The sequence below is a fragment of the Pseudorca crassidens genome, chromosome 19, assembly GCF_039906515.1.
Source record: "Pseudorca crassidens isolate mPseCra1 chromosome 19, mPseCra1.hap1, whole genome shotgun sequence".
Lineage (NCBI taxonomy): Eukaryota > Metazoa > Chordata > Mammalia > Artiodactyla > Delphinidae > Pseudorca > Pseudorca crassidens.
This window is the reverse complement of record NC_090314.1, coordinates 4,493,086-4,509,155: the sequence shown is the minus strand read 5'-3', so window position 1 is coordinate 4,509,155 and position 16,070 is coordinate 4,493,086. Positions and strand designations below refer to the sequence as shown.

At 47.0% G+C, this 16,070-nt stretch overlaps 1 protein-coding gene and 1 pseudogene across 2 annotated transcripts in view; one reads left to right on the top strand and one right to left on the bottom strand.

The window, feature by feature from the left end:
• The window catches only part of LOC137212250 (multidrug and toxin extrusion protein 2-like), a 352,581-nt gene extending 342,267 nt beyond the window's left edge, over window positions 1–10,314 (bottom strand). For both annotated transcript variants that reach the window (XR_010937412.1, XM_067715429.1), the window contains exons 1-3: window positions 9,818–10,314; window positions 4,215–4,328; window positions 3,286–3,353 (exon numbers count right to left, since the gene is read on the bottom strand). Coding sequence is in view for 1 of the 2 variants with exons in the window: in XM_067715429.1 (XP_067571530.1) it covers window positions 3,286–3,353; window positions 4,215–4,328; window positions 9,818–10,001 (366 nt within the window). In the remaining variant the exon portion in view is untranslated. The remainder of the gene's footprint in view (window positions 1–3,285; window positions 3,354–4,214; window positions 4,329–9,817) is intronic.
• Window positions 1–16,070, top strand: part of LOC137212253 (receptor-binding cancer antigen expressed on SiSo cells pseudogene) — a 109,836-nt pseudogene that overhangs the window by 69,851 nt on the left and 23,915 nt on the right.

The window sequence follows — 16,070 nt, the reverse complement described above, 5'->3', positions numbered from 1 at the left end:
CTTTTGTTGCCTGTGCCTTTGCTGTCATATCCAAGAAGTCATTGCCAAATCCAATGTTGTGAAGCTTCTGACTTATGTATATACTTCTAAGAGTTTTATTGTTTTAAGTCTTAGATCCACTTTGAGTTGATCTTTGCACATGGTGTTAGGTAAGGTCCAACTTCATTCTTTTGCATGTGGATATCCAGTTTTCCCAGGAACAGTTGTTTTTGTCAAAAATCACTTCACAATATATGTGAGGGTTTACTTCTGGGCTCTCTATTCTATTTCATTGGTCTGCATATCTAATTCCATCTATTTATATGCCTTTGTTTTATTATGGGAATTTCCACAGATCTATCTTCAAGTTCATTATTAGATTTTTCAGTTTTAACTAATCTATGAAGTATTAAATTTCTGTGGCTATATTTTCATTTTTTTTAAATCCTACTTGGTTGTTTTCCAAATATTCTTTGGGTATCAATTTCTTCTTTTATGTTGAATGATTCTGAACATACGACTTTTCTATTCTCTGATGATTATACCATCATCTCAAACGCCAAACTCTAACTTTCCTGTATCTGTTAACTCTTGCTCTCAGTGGATTATTTCTCTGTATTTTATCATTTTTATTTTAAGTTCACCACTAAGGGGACTTGTTTTTTTTCCATAAAAATAATGAGCACTTATTGCTTCACAGTCTCTAACAAAGGGAAGCCTGGGACAAGAAACAGAAACTAGAATGGTGGTTGCCAGAGGCTGAGGGCAGGAGGAATGGGAATTATTCAATGAGCAGAGTTTCAGTTTTGCAAGAGGAATAAGTTCTGGAGATTGGTTGTACAACAATCAAAATATGCTTAACACTACTGAATTAGGCAGTTAAAATGGTAGTTAGGATGGTAGACTTCACGTTATGTGTATTTTACCACAATTAAAAATAAAAATTAAAATTGAAGCCTGTGATAGAACAGGTAGAAAAACAGAAGATATGAACATAACGTAGAATTGGTAGATAGCTTCGGTTTACTGCAAACCTATAAACAAGCTCCACGGGACTTCCCTGGTGGCCCAGTGGTTAAGAATCCACCTTCCGACGCAGGGGACTTGGGTTTGATCCCTGGTTGGGAACTAAGATCCCAAATGGTGCAGGGCAACTAAGCCTGCTTGCCGCAACTATAGAGCCCACATGCTCTGGAGCCTGCATGCCACAACTAGAGAGCCCACGTGCTGCAACTACTGAGCCTGCACGCTCTAGAGCCTGCACACCACAACGAGAAGCCCATGTGCTGCAATGCAGAGCCCACATGCTGCAATTAAGACCCAACACAGCCAAATAAATAAATAAATAAAAATATTAAAAACAAACAAACAGGGCTTCCCTGGTGGCGCAATGGTTGAGAGTCCGCCTGCCGATGCAGGGGACACGGGTTCGTGCCCCGGTCCGGGAAGATCCCATATGCCGCGGAGCAGCTGGGCCCGTGAGCCATGGCCACTGAGCCTGCGTGTCCGGAGCCTGTGCTCCGCAACGGGAGAGGCCACAACAGTGAGAGGCCCGCGTACTGCAAAAGAACAAACAAACAAACAAAAAACAAACAAAAAACCCAAACAAACTCCAGGGCCACCATTTAAAAATAGAAGCAAGGACTTCCCTGGTGGCACAGTGGTTAAGAATCCCGAGCCCTGGTCCGGGAAGATCCCACATGCCACGGAACAACTAAGCCCGTGCGCCACAACTACTGAAGCCGGCGCACCTAGAGCCCATGCTCCGCAACAAGAGAAGCCACTGCAATGAGAAGCCCACACACCAAAACGAAGACCCAATGCAGCCAAAGATAAATTAATTACTTTTTTTAAAAAACAGAAGCAAAACCAAATCGTGCCTTGATGGAATCCTTCCCCCATCAACAGCCAATCCTCTAGACAGAACTGACTCCCAGCAGCCTCTGCTTCCTCACCCCGAGAAGGTCGGTGCCCACATCTGTCTCCTGCTTTTCATCACTCCAGAATGTCTCCGATGACCCTAAATCCAAGGGACCCTTCCCACCCTCTCCCTGGCTCTTCCACGACCTGTTCTCGGGGTCGCCCCCCTTCCACACCTGCCTGGGCCTGGCTCTTGGTGGGGGTCTCCTTCTGCTGCTGACTCCTGTGTCTTGGGGTTTGCCCTTAGACACCCTCCCGGCTCACTCCTACACGACCACATCAATCCCCCACTAAGTCCTTCTTTCACTTTTAAGACTAAAAAAACATATGTAAACAGAAACAAAAATGGCCCCTCATCCTACTGCCCAGGTGGCATCTGTTTTTCAAAACCAAGGAACAAAGGGCCTATATGTGCAGAACTGGAATATTCAGAAAGCCTCAGAAGGCAAAAGGCCTGACGCCACGCAGCTGTTCAAGCCCGAAACCCTGGAGGCATTTGTGGTTCTTCCCGTGCGTTGCCAAGCCTCCCACATCCAAACCCTGGTCCTGTCACTTCCGCTCTGCCCAACGGCATCACTAACTCAGCCTCTCTGCCCCTTCTCCACCACCAGCCGCCTTCCACTTGCTCCCCTCGACGACTCCAACAGCCTCCTTCCCGCCTCCCATCCCACACCTGTCCTCCAAGCCAGCTTCTACACAGCGGCAAGAAGCTTCTCTCCTCGCTAACCCCTCAGCCGGGCTCGTATCAGGTCCCTGAATATGCAAGGGCTCTCGTGCATCCCTGCATCTCAGGGCCTGTGGTCAGCCCTGACTGTGGGCTTCCCGGGCTGGCACCTTCTCACCCTTCAAGTCTCCGCTTACACAGCAACTCAGGAGGACCGTTCCTCAACGCCTATCTAAAAAGGTGTCTGTCTCTGTTTTCATACAGCTTAGACTTATTTTGTTGTTTGCTTCTTTTATGGTGCATGTTATATGTCTGTATCATGCTCTTATTCATCTCTTTGCTTGCTTATCTCCACGCCAGCCCACCAGCCACAAGAGACAGGGACCGTCTGCACCTTATGCCCCACCATATCCCAGCACCAAGTTATTTGCAGTAAACTCCGTTATTTCCAATAAACATGCCAGGCATTCTGCTAAGTATTTTATATAAGCTTTGTCTTAATTTTCACCTGCCAGGTAGGTATTTTTTCCCACTGTGTATACGGGGAAAGTTAAGCTCAGAAAGGTTATGTAAGGAGCCCAGCATCACACAGCTGGGAAGCAGCACGGCCAGGACCCACACCCAGCAGTGTGTCTGGCTCCAAAATCCACACTTGCTTCTCCAGCTGCGCTCCCCCCTCGTACCGTCTAACTCTCTGAGTGGACAGCACGGCATCGCCTTACCATGTAGGCCACAGAAGCCAGTACATAAATGACGGCCTGGGCTCCAAGCTCTGTCACGCTCATCAATCCTGAAATGTTCAAAAAGTGGAGTAAAGTGAACATTTTCCTTATGAAACTAGAACCTAATGTAATTTCAGAGAAGCCAAGGTTGCCCCCAGAAGTGTAATCCAATGGCAGAATTCACTGTCTGTGCCAAGGAGAAGCCCATTCAGGAAGCATCCAGGAACTGCAGCAGCTAAGATGGGACACAGGCTCATTCCAGAAGCCCCCACTTCACCAGGCAACAAAACACGGGGCTTAAGTAGAAAACCAGGCGGTGTCCGGGGGTGCAGGTCATCCTTCAGGGAGACGGGGGACCACAGTACGGAGGGAAGGACAGAGGGCAGTGGAACTCCATGAGAAGTGATGGCACTATGAACGCATTCCAGTGTCCACAGAAACTTTCAGATCAAGTATTATTACCCTCTGTCTCTGCTGTTTCCTCTGTTCCTCCACTAGCAGTGGATGGCTAAGGTGAATGCCCGTGACCAAAACTGTTCTGGGTCGGAAAGAAACAGAGCGAGGCTACAACACAGCAAAATCCGTCACTCTGTAAACGCCCAGCAACAGTCGGCCGAGCCACACAGTGGCCAGCGTCCTGAGACCTAGACTCGGGCTTTGTTCTGCTCCGTGACCTTGGCAGGTCGCTCCATGACCTTAGCGATCGTCCCTTTCAAAGCTACAAAATGAAAGGCAGTGGGGTAGCACAAAGCCCCACCCAGCCTGAATAGTGTGCTTATGGTCGCATGGGCAGTGAGACCTGTACGGAGATCTTCCACGAGGGCCTGATAAGACCAAGAGGAAGGAGAAGCAAACTTGGGTCTCCTGGAAAGCTCTGTAGACATGATTAACCAGGCTGGTGACAGGTTTCTACCGAAGTGCTGACCAACCTGCAAGGAAGGTTCCGACTTCAAAGGTCCACCACTCAATGCACACCATGAACTTGCTGGGGATGGCCAGCTGGATGAAGGAGCCCCACTCCTGGAAACAGTCCCTGGTCCAACCTGGAGGACAGGAAAGAACACAGCATTTACTCTTCCACAGTCTGACACCAACAGTTCTATCTCACACGCGTGCCCGCACCAGAAGCTCAGAGTCTGGGAGGAGCCGGTGTTCACCGGAAAAACAATGTACTTTAAAGAGGTCAACAAGCCCAGAGTTTGAGATGGTGGGAACAAGGCTGACAAAATGTAGTGAAACTGAAGTCTGTATACGCCCTGTGACCCACACGTTTCACTCCCGTTACACGCAGCAGAGAAACGTGTGCAGAGTCCCATAAGAAACCACATAGGTATCCCTGTGGCCAGTGTGCTTGTGGGATGATGGGGGCATCAAGGATACAATCACTGGGGAGCTAGAAGAGTAAAATATGATGGATGGGCACTATAGGGGAAAGTGGAACGCTGGGCGTACACGTGGCAGAATGATTAGATGAACTCCACTGTGCTCACAAGCAACTGAAGTAAAACTGGATAAACTGAACTACATCAAAATTGAAAATGTCTGGGTGTTAAAGGACACAATCAACAGAGTGAAAGGGCAACACACGGGAGAAGATACTAGTAAATATTCCATCTGAAAAGGATACCTGGATATCATAATATCCAGAGTATAGAAAGAATTCCTACAGTTCAGCAGCAACAATTAAAAAGTGGGCAAAGGCTGGTGGCGCAGTGGTTCAGAATCTGCCTGCCAATGCAGGGGACATGGGTTCGAGCCCTGGTCTGGGAAGTTCCCACATGCCGCAGAGCAACTAAGCCCATGTGCCATAACTACTGAGCCTGTGCTCTAGAGCCCACGAGCCACAACTACTGAGCCCGTGTGCCACAACTACTGAGCCTGTGCACTTAGAGCCCACGCTCCGCAACAAGAGAAACCACCACAATGAGAAGCCCGCGCACCACAACAAAGAGTAGCCCCCGCTCTCCGCAACTAGAGACAGCCCACGCACAGCAACGAAGACCCAACACAGCCATAAAATAAATAAATTAAAAAACAAACAAAAAAACAAAACAAACAAAAAAAATGGGCAAAGGACTTGAGCAGACATTTCTCCAAAGAGGATACACAAATAGCCAACTGGCACATTTTTTAAAAACGCTCAACATCGCTGATCACTAGGAAAATGCAAATCAAAAAAACAATAAGATATCATCTCACACCCATCAGGCGGCTGCTTTAAAACAACACACAAATAGAAAATAACAAGTGTTGGTGAGGATGTGGATAAACTGGAAGCCTTGTGCACTGTTGGTGGGAATGTAAAATGATGCAGCCGCTATGGGAAAACAGTATGGTGGTTCCTCAAAAAATTAAAAACAGAACTACCACACGGTCCAGGAAGGAAATTCTGACATATGCTACAGAATGGATGAACCTCGAGGTCATTACGCTAACACATAAGACAAAGGCACAGAAGACACATACTGTATAATTTTACTTATGTGAGATATCAAGAGTAGTCAAACTCACAGAATCAGAAAGGAAGACAGTGGTTGCCAGGAGCTGGGGGAAGGGAGCATGGAGAATTGTTAAATGGATACTGACATATGGGGAGAAATTGACAATAATACAATAGTAGTAGTAACACCCCACTTACATCAGTGGACAGAAAATCAATGTGGTCTTAAATGACACAATACACCAGTTGGACTTAACAGATATCTACAGGACATTACAACCAAAAACAGCAGAATTACACATTCTTTTCAAGTGCACAATGGACATTCTGCAGGATCGATCACATGCTGAGCCACAAAACAAGCCTCAACAAATGTAACAACAATTTGTAACAACAAATGTAAGAGGACAGAAATTATATATCAAGCATTTTTTTCCAACCACAACAGTATAAAACTAGAAAACAACTTAGAAAGAAAAATGGGAAAAGAAGAAACACATGGAGACTGAAAAACATGCTACTGAAAAACCAATGGGTCAATTAAGAAATCAAAGAGGAAATCAGAAAATAACTTGATACAAATGAAAATGGAAACACAACACTGCAAAAATCTATGGTATACAGCACAAGCAGACGGAAGTTTATAGCCACACAGGCCTTCCTCAAGAAACAAGAAAAATCTCAAATAAACTACCTAACCTCCCACCTAAAAGAATTAGAAAAAGAAAAACAAAGCCCAAAGTCAGCAGAAGAAAGGAAGTAAAGATCAGAGGGGAAATAAATGAAAGAGAGATTTAAAAAAAAAAAAACCACAATAGAAAAGATCAATGAAACCCAGAGCTGGTTTTTTGAAAAGATAAACAAAACTGATAAACCTTTAGCCAGGCTCACCAAGAAGAAAAGAGAGAGGACCCAAATAAAATAAGAAGATATTTGCAAACCATATATATGATAAGGGATTAATATCCAAAATATACAAAGAACTCATACAACTGAACATCAAAAAACAAACAATCCTGGGCTTCTCTGGTGGTGCAGTGGTTGAGAGTCCACCTGCCAATGCAGGGGACACAGGTTCGTGCCCTGGTCCGGGAAGATCCCACATGCCGCGGAGCGGCTGAGCCTGCGCGCCCAGAGCCTGTGCTCCACAACGGGAGAGGCCACAACAGTGAGAGGCCCACGTACCGCAAAATAAATAAATAAATAAATAAACAATCCTGGGACTTCCCTGGTGGCGCAGTTGTGGCCCATGCGCCACAACTACTGAACCTGTGCTCTGGAGCCCGCGAGCCACAACTACTGAGCCTGTGTGCCACAACTACTGAAGCCCGAGTGCCTAGAGCCCGTGCTCTGCAACAAGAGAAGCCACTGCAATGAGAAGCCCGCGCATAGCAATGAAGAGTAGCCCCCGCTCACCGCAAATAGAGAAAGCCCGTGCACAGCAATGAAGACCCAACGCAGCCAAAAATAAATAATAAAAAATTTTTTGATTAATAGGCAGAAGACTTGAATAGACATTTTTCCAAAGACATACAGATGGCCAACAGGCACATGAAAAGATGCTCAACATCACTAATCATCAAGAGAAATGCAGATTAAAACTGCAATGAGATATCACCTCACACAGGTCAGAATGGCCATCATCAAAGAAGACCACAGATAACAAATGTTGGCAAGGATGTGGAGAAAAGGGAACCCTCTTGCACTGTTGATGAAAATGTAAATTGGTGCAGCCACTACGGAGAACAGTATGGAGTTTCCTCAAAATTCTGAAAATAGAACTACTATATATGATCCAGCAATCCCACTCCTGGGTATATATCCAAAAAATAAGGAAAAGACTAATTCAAAAGATATATGCACCCCAATGTTCAAAGCAGCACTATTCACAATAGCGAAGACATGGAAACAACCTAAATGTCCATCAGCAGAAGAATGGATAAAGAAGATGTGGTACGTACGTACAATGGAATATTACTTGGCCATAAAAAAATGAAATAATGCCATTTGCAGCAACATGGATGGACCTGGAGGGTATTATGCTTGATGAAATAAGTGAAACAGAGGAAGACAAATACTGTATGGTACCACTTATATGTCTAAAAAATAAAACTAGTGAATATAATGAAACAGACTCACAGATACAGAGAACAAACTAGTGGTTATCAGTAGGGAGAGAGAAGGGGAAGGGGCAAAATAAAGGTAGGGGATTAAGAGTACAAACTATTGTGTATAAAATAAATAAGCTACCAGGATATATGGTACAGCACAGGGAATATAGCCAATATTTTATAATAACTATAAATGGAGTATAATCTATAAAATTTTTCTATCACTATACTGTACACCTGAAACTAAAATCAAAAATTCACTATACCTAAATTGTAAAGAGTAATGAAAAGAATTTTACTTGTTCCTTCCCATCAAGACTGGAAAGGAGGGGCTTCCCTGGTGGCGCAGTGGTTAAGAATCCACCTGCCAATGCAGGGGGACACGGGTTTAATCCCTGGTCCGGGAAGATCCCACATGCCGCGGAGCAACTAAGCCCATGCACCACAACTACTGAGCCTGCACTCTAGAGCCCGTGAGCCACAACTGCCGAGCCTGCGTGCTGCAACTACTGAAGCCTGCATGCCTAGAGCCCATGCTCTGCAACAAGAGAAGCCACTGCAATGAGAAGCCTGCGCACTGCGATGAAGAGTAGACCCCGTTCACCGCAACTAGAGAAAGCCCACGCACAGCAACAAAAACCCAACGCAGCCAAAAATAAAATAAATAATTTTTTTTAAAAAAACCACACAGAAAAAAGAATTCTTAAAAAAAAAAAAAGACTGGAAAGGAAAAAGTAAAATTCTCTCTTCACACATGACACCATCCTATACCTACCCAAAGAATCCACAAGAAAGCTCCTAGAAAGAACAGATCAGTTCAGCAAAGTGTCAGGTACAAGATCAACAGAAAGGGACAGAAAGTAGAGGTTACCCAGGGCTGGGCAGAGGGAAAATGGGAACTTACTGCTTAATGGGTAGAGTTTCTATTTGGAGAGAGAAAAATGTTTTAGAAATGGATGGTGGTGATAATTGCATAACACTGTGAATGTACTTAAGGGCACTAAATTGTACATTTAAAAACGGTTAAAATGTCAAATTTTATATTACATATATTTTACTACAATTCAAAAAATAGAAAACAGGGCTTCCCTGGTGGCGCAGTGGTTGAGAGTCTGCCTGCCGATGCAGGGGACACGGGTTCGTGCCCCGGTCTGGGAGGATCCCACATGCCGCGGAGTGGCTGGGCCCGTGAGCCGTGGCCGCTGAGCCTGTGCGTCCGGAGCCTGTGCTCCGCAGCGGGAGAGGCCACAACAGTGAGAGGCCCGCGTACCACAATCAAAAACCAAAAACCAAAAAAAAAAAAAAAAATAGAAAACAAAAACAGATCTATTGGGCATCCCTTGGTGGTGCAGTGGTTGAGAGTCCGCCTGCCGATGCAGGGGACACAGGTTCGTTCCCCGGTCTGGGAAGATCCCACGTGCCGCGGAGCGGCTGGGCCCGTGAGCCATGGCTGCTGAGCCTGCGCATCCAGAGCCTGTGCTCCGCAACGGGAGAGGCCACAACAGTGAGAGGCCCGCGTACCAGGGAAGAAAAAAAAAAAACAGATCTATTTTACTAAATTTATAAATGGATGTTAGGATACTTAAGGGACTTTAGCTAAGTTGAAAGTGGTGCTGACTGTTTAAGAGTTCCATCTGTTCATGTGATTTGATAAGACATTAATCAAACTTCACTTGAACAGAGCAGAGTGATTTGCAAGAAACAGCTAGGATTTTGTATTTGCAATTTTAACTCACTTAATATTAATTCTTACAAACCAGTAGGTTTCTATGAACAAAAGCTGCCTTCGTAGATGTAAAAAAAAAAAAAAACTCACGTTGAACCTGTAACTTTTATATTTTCAGTAACTTAAATATTTTATAGAATTTTTAAATTTCCCAAAAGATAAAAACAAAAAAAGTCTGAGGGAAAAAAAAATTCAGAGACCAGAATCACATCTTTCTGAACAATAAATAACATAAGAAAGTAATGTCCTCATTACCTCCCCAGGTGTGGACGTGGATTTTTTTCCACCACACGTACAGGAAGAGAAGAGCAGACAGGGAGAACTGGGAAGTGGTGTTCGCCCAGGCAGATCCTCTGAAGGAGAAAAAGCTATCGTCACCCGTGAGTACATTCCTCCCAAATAATAAGCTTTCGCTCTCACAGTGATTAGATGAGCCCATAGCTCCTGGACTATCTTCTTTTTCAACACCAGATCCACTTATAATAGACTTGTTTTCTTTTCATCAAGATTGAATTTTTGTGGAAAAACCCAATGCTACTAGAAAAGCAAGAGGACATAAAGACTTATCACCCTTCCTTGTTCTGATAGCCTTAAATAAACCATCAAATAAATTCTTAAACATACTTAGTTCAAAGGCTATGGCAGGGATTTCCCTGGTGGTCCAGTGGGTAAGACTCCGCACTCCCAATGCAGGGGGCCAGGGTTCGATCCCTGGTCGGGGAACTAGATCCCACATGCATGCCGCAACTGAGACCCAGCACAGCAAAAGATAGATAGATAGATGATAAATAAATAAATAAAGCAAGCTATGGCAGACAGCAACTGTGTTCAACAACTGGTCTAGGGTCATAGTAGTTTTATTTCCCAGGATTATAACAAATTTGTTTTGTCTTGGGAAATAACCTGAGAGCATCGTCAATGGATGACATTTTAGCCCCACAAATAGAATGTACCCTGTCCTGGCGCAGAGACCAGGAACTCTGATTCTCTTCTGTTTCTTCATTTCACTCTCCTGACCAGTTCTCACAGTTTTTCATTTCTTAATCCATCCCTGTGTTTTTCTCCTCTTACCCACCTGTTCCCAAACTGCCCTCTGTATATGTTTAAAAAAACCTTCTAAAAGACAGTCTCTGAGCTTCACCTTCAGAGAAGCCTGCTGAGATGCTTACGTGGGTCAGTGTCACCGCTTCTCAAACTTGGCCCCTGACTCTTCACTCCCCCACGGCCAAAGCCTCTTTCGGTTTTCTGGAAGGTGTTACAAATGTTTTTTCATTGATTGGTCTGTGTTCCAACTCTGCATAATCCTTCAATTAATGGCGTGTGTGTGTGTGTGTGTGTGTGTGTGTACATATATTCTTTTTATTTTTTTATTTTTTTTTGCGGTACGCGGGCCTCTCACTGTTGTGGTCTCTCCCGCTGAGGAGTACAGGCTCCGGACGCGCAGGCTCAGTGGCCATGGCTCACGGGCCCAGCCGCTCCGCGGCATGTGGGATCTTCCCGGACCAGGGCACAAATCCGTGTCCCCTGCATCGGCAGGCGGACTCTCAACCACTGTGCCACCAGGGATGCCCACTGTATATATTTTTTACTGCAACCGACAGAATTAAATTTCCGTCATTATCCAGTACCCACATGCCATAGAAGCAAACATCTCATGAAAAACACCCCCAGGCCATGTTCTATTTCCTATTCTATTTCATCTTATTTCATTCATAATATATTTAATCTTTCAAAGTGCTGGTCATGACCCACGAAACCAGTTTTCATTTGTAAAGAAACACACTGCCCTAGGGAACTCCCTGGCGGTCCAGCGGTTAGGACTCTGCGCTTTCACTGCAGTGGCCCAGGTTCAGTCCCTGGTGGGGGAACTAAGATCCCACAAGCTGTGCAGCACAGCGGAAAAAAAGAAAGAACACACTGCCCTAAAGCACCTCAAAACTGCCGGGGCCCGGTCCACGAGTGCTGGTGAGATCACGCCAGCCACACGGAGGAAGCAGGCTCTGGGGGCCTCAAGTGAGGGGGGACCAGCACGTGGCACCCGCCCGGGGAGGTCTTACTCTGTGTGACCCCCGCCTGCTCGAGCTCCTTCGAGACGGAATCTGGCTCCATTCCTTTACAATCCAGGGACAACAGGAAAATCCCTACAGGCCTCTGCCCACCTCCTGCCTTTGCTGGGGTCACCCCTCCCTGTGTGCCCAGGCTCGGGATCACCCTCCTCCGGGCGGGTGTCAGCTCCCCGCTCTCCCCGGACTAAGCCCCAACGTTCCCCCCTCCCGGGTTCCAGGGCACCCGCTGCCCATGAACACAGCTTGGCATTCCCCACTGGGCTGCCCCCTCCCCTGCATCCCAGCCGGCACACAGAAGGCACTCAGTACGTGAGGAACGGAGGGGTCACTACTCACGCCACTCCGAAGTCCAGGGCGTACAGCAGGAGGGCATTCATGCCCACGTTGAGGACGTTCGCTGCAATGCCGGTAACCACTTGAGGCAGGATGATGCCCTAAGAGCCCCAGGCACACAGGGAAACATGAGCACTTTCAACAGCCTGTCAGCTGGGTGGTGCGAGCGAGCAAGGAACATACATCGGCCTCCGCCGCCCGGCTCCCAGCACAGGGCTCCTAAAACCCTTGCCATTCCCTCAGTGCTAAGAGCACCAGGGGCATCTCTTATTCTAATATCTGGTCTTTGACCCCAGCTCTGACACAGAGCTCCTGAAAGCCTTATGAATTCCTTAGTTATAAAGAGTACCAAGAGTATCTTTTGTTCTAATGAGGCGACCCAGGATGGGCTCCGGGATGGGCTCCGGTCACCACGGTTTTCAGGCTCCCCACCCCCACTCTCGAGAGGGGGGACGGGCTGGAAATGGAGCTAATGAACGAGGACGCCCTTGTGAGGACACCTCCATAAAGTCCCAACAGCGTGGGCTTCAGGGAGCTTCCAGGCGGGTGCACACAGGCACAGAATCCCAGCGAGAAAAGAGAGAGGACAACCACGCCAGCCAGGTCCCAGCGTGAGGTCTATAAGGAAAGACCACCTGCGAGCGCCAGGACCAAGGCTGGGGGCACACGAGGTCACCTCACCCAGAGTACCCAGCGATGCCCGTGGCGGAGCAGGGGTACCGTGAACGCCCATCCCTTTATTCTTACTTTACTCACTTCGTTTGTATCTGCTGCCCATGCGACACTGGTACTTTCTTTAAGTAAGACTTCTGCATTTTCCCCCTGCATTTAAACGGCTGACCACTGTCAAAGTGCAATGGCTTCGTGGACAAACGGTGACACGCAGGCATTGGAGGCTCAGTTCGGTGGGCTGGAGCGCCTCTCAACTCTGCCCGCACCCACCCTGCCCTGTGCTACACGAGGCCCCGGGGGGCCCTGCACATGGCTGCGGTGGTGGCCGTGGGACACTGGGTCCTCCTCCTCTAAAACAGGTGCCAGTCAGTCTGAGGCCGGTGCAAAGCCAGAAACCAGGTGGCCTAGAGGATGTGACGGGGCCGGGCATCTCTCTAGGGCAGGGCACATCCATCCACAAGACTCCACCCAGACAGAGCTCGGGTAGAACCTCGGAAAAAATTGTCCATTACTTTTATGGAAAATTCCCTAAGATATTTACCGGGGGGTTGGGGTGGGTGGGCGGTGGCCCGGCTGGCAGCGTGGCACTCTGGCCAGTCCCGCGGGGCCAGGAAGCAGGCTGTGGACACGCAGGTGGTGACAGCGCTCAGCCTGGAGCTTGGACCAGAGCCCACTACCCTGGGGACCTCAGCGCAACAAGGCCTCTGCTGGAGCCTCAGTGTTCTCACTCGAGTGCATCTCTGTCTAAGCACAGTCAGGGTCGGGGCACAGAGCGAGGAAGGGGGCGTTAAGGATGGGCGAGATGGACGCGCGACGGTGGGGCTACAGGTGCAGCCCGGATGGAGAAGGTGCAGCCCGGTGGGGGACAGGTCCCAGGTGGCCCCACTTCGAGGAGCCACACGTTTGGTTCGGTCTGGCTCCCGAGTCTCACTGAGCCTGGGGGAAGGGGCGGTGTGAGCTGGGACAGCCCAGGGTCCAGAGCCTCGGACCCTCAGCCCATTTCACCTTGAAGCCCGCCTTCCACCGTAACCCTCAGGCCTAGCCCAGCACTGGGCTGTCGTGTTGGAAAGAGAAATACTCGAAGCAGATCCTTAAGGCAGGATAGTTTGTAGAAAAAGATCTAGCAAATGCCAACTCAGAACCTACCCTCTTCAGCCCTAACTCTCCTCCTCTGTGAAGCTGGGTAAGATAATTACTTTGTTGCAAGATTGCGAGAAATGACTCTCAGCGCGCTGTTGGGCGTGTCTGCCTAAAACCCAAACTGGGGAAAGCTAGGGAAAAGCCCGCCCCTGAAATACAGACTTTTAAATTTTGAAAACTTTAGATCAGACTTTGGAGCCAGGCTGAGTTCAAACCCCAGCTCCCTGGCTTACAATCTGTATGACCGTGGGCAAGTCACCTCATCTACATACCTTAGTTTTCTTATCCAAAAATGGAAAGGCTAGAGCCTACTCACATTGTTATTAGAATTAAGTTAATGTATTTATAAGGCAGTTAGAACAGTATCTGGCACAGAGTAAAATTATCGTTAATAAATAAATAAAACAGAAATACCACGTCGAGTTAGGGAAAAAAACATTGAGTACACATTTCCAGTATTATGGAGTAAAACTATTAAAGAATCTGTACCTGACTTTGTAAATACTTTGCCTGCAGCTGGAACAGGAATGTGGCCTGTAAGATAAAATAGAAAAACAGCTCTTGTTGATTAAAAAAAAGTCTCATTCCCACAGTTGACGTCGGTTCTGGTTTTTAGTAAGATATTTATCTTGTTATGTGACCTCAAATTCAGAGACTCAGACCCACGCTAACCAAATGCTAGGATAATCAAATGCTACCTATTTGGATTTTCCCAGCGGACTCCGTGAGGACAAAAGCGAATTCTAACCAGCTCGAGAGAAGCCACTCGCTGCCTTGACGTCTGAATGGCTCCGAGGGTGACAGCTGGCGGTCCTTCCCCAAATCCAGGCGGAGCCCAGGAAGCATCCTGATTAATTTGGAATCAAAGGTAACCCTAACCTAGAGACCCTCATGCAGAGTGAAGTCAGTCAGAAGGAGAAAAACAAATACCATATATTAATGCATATATGTGGAATCTAGAAAAATGGTACAGATGATCTTATTTGCAAAACAGAAATAGAGACACAGACGTAGAGGACAAACATATGGACACCAAGAGGGGAAAGTGGAGGACGGGGTGGGACGAATTGGGAAGTTGGGATTGTCATCTATACACTGTTGATATAAAATAGTGTATGAAATAGATAACTAATGAGAACCTACTGTATAGCTCAGGGAACTCTACTCAACTCAATGCTTTTTGGTGACCTAAACGGGAAGGAAATCCAGACAAGAGGGGACATATGTATACATATGGCTGATTCGCTTTGCTATACAGTAGAAACTAACACAACATTGTAAAGCAACTATACCCCAATAAAAATTAATTTTAAAAAAAAGTAACCCTAGAATAAGGAAGGAAATGTCTTCCCCTTATCAGTGTTTATATTTAATTTAAGCTCTTGGACATCAAAGTGGCACAAGCTCTGAGGATCAGTGGGGTAGGGACGACAGGTCCAAGAAATTTTCAACTTTTGCATGAATAGCACGTTGATAAAATAAACAAACAAAAGGAGGGGAGGCCCCCGTTCACGAAACGCAAGGATGTTCTTGACACTTACCGGAAGAGAAGGGATTAAAATCATCACATAGATCTGGGCTATCCTAAAACAGACAACAAAAGAGCCTCCAGTTAATATTAAAACAATTGCTGGTCATGCTGTCTTCAAGCTGAATCCACAGAGTATGTTCTAAAAAATTAAAACTAAAAATAATTTATGTGGGAGAAAGTTAGTAACACTTGTAAGTGACTGTTTCTTTGCAACGTAAGTCGGCATCACATCAGGCCTGCTAAATGTCTGCTTACTCAGGGGAGCTGGACTTGATGTTTTTCAGGTCATCCTAGGCAGAAAAGCTGGAGGGAACACAGCCAAATGAACAGAGAGTTGGGCAAAATTCGGAAGCCTCTTGCAAGAGCCAGGACTGCAGCTGCACCTCACAAGGAGGCACGACCAACAGTCTCCAAAAAGGACAGCCTGCATCTCCAGAAAGGACAGCTCCCCCTGCATCCGGCATCCCTGACATCACTGGGGAGCCTGCTAGAACTGAGGGTTAACAATCCCGACTCTAAAAACAAGCGTGAGGCGACCACGTTGCCCTCTTCTGCGCGTCAGGGAAAGACACTCTGTGCGTGTGCAAAACTCCAAACGGAGAAACTCCGTGAAGGGCAGGTGGGGCCATGCCTCCCGGAGGGCAGGGTCCCCGTGCATCTGCATCGGGGGGTCCCCACCAGCCCAGGGTCCCGCAGGCCAGAGTCACAGCTTCCACCTTCCACAGGGTTCAAGTCCAGGTGACTGACCGAAAATGTCAACACAGGC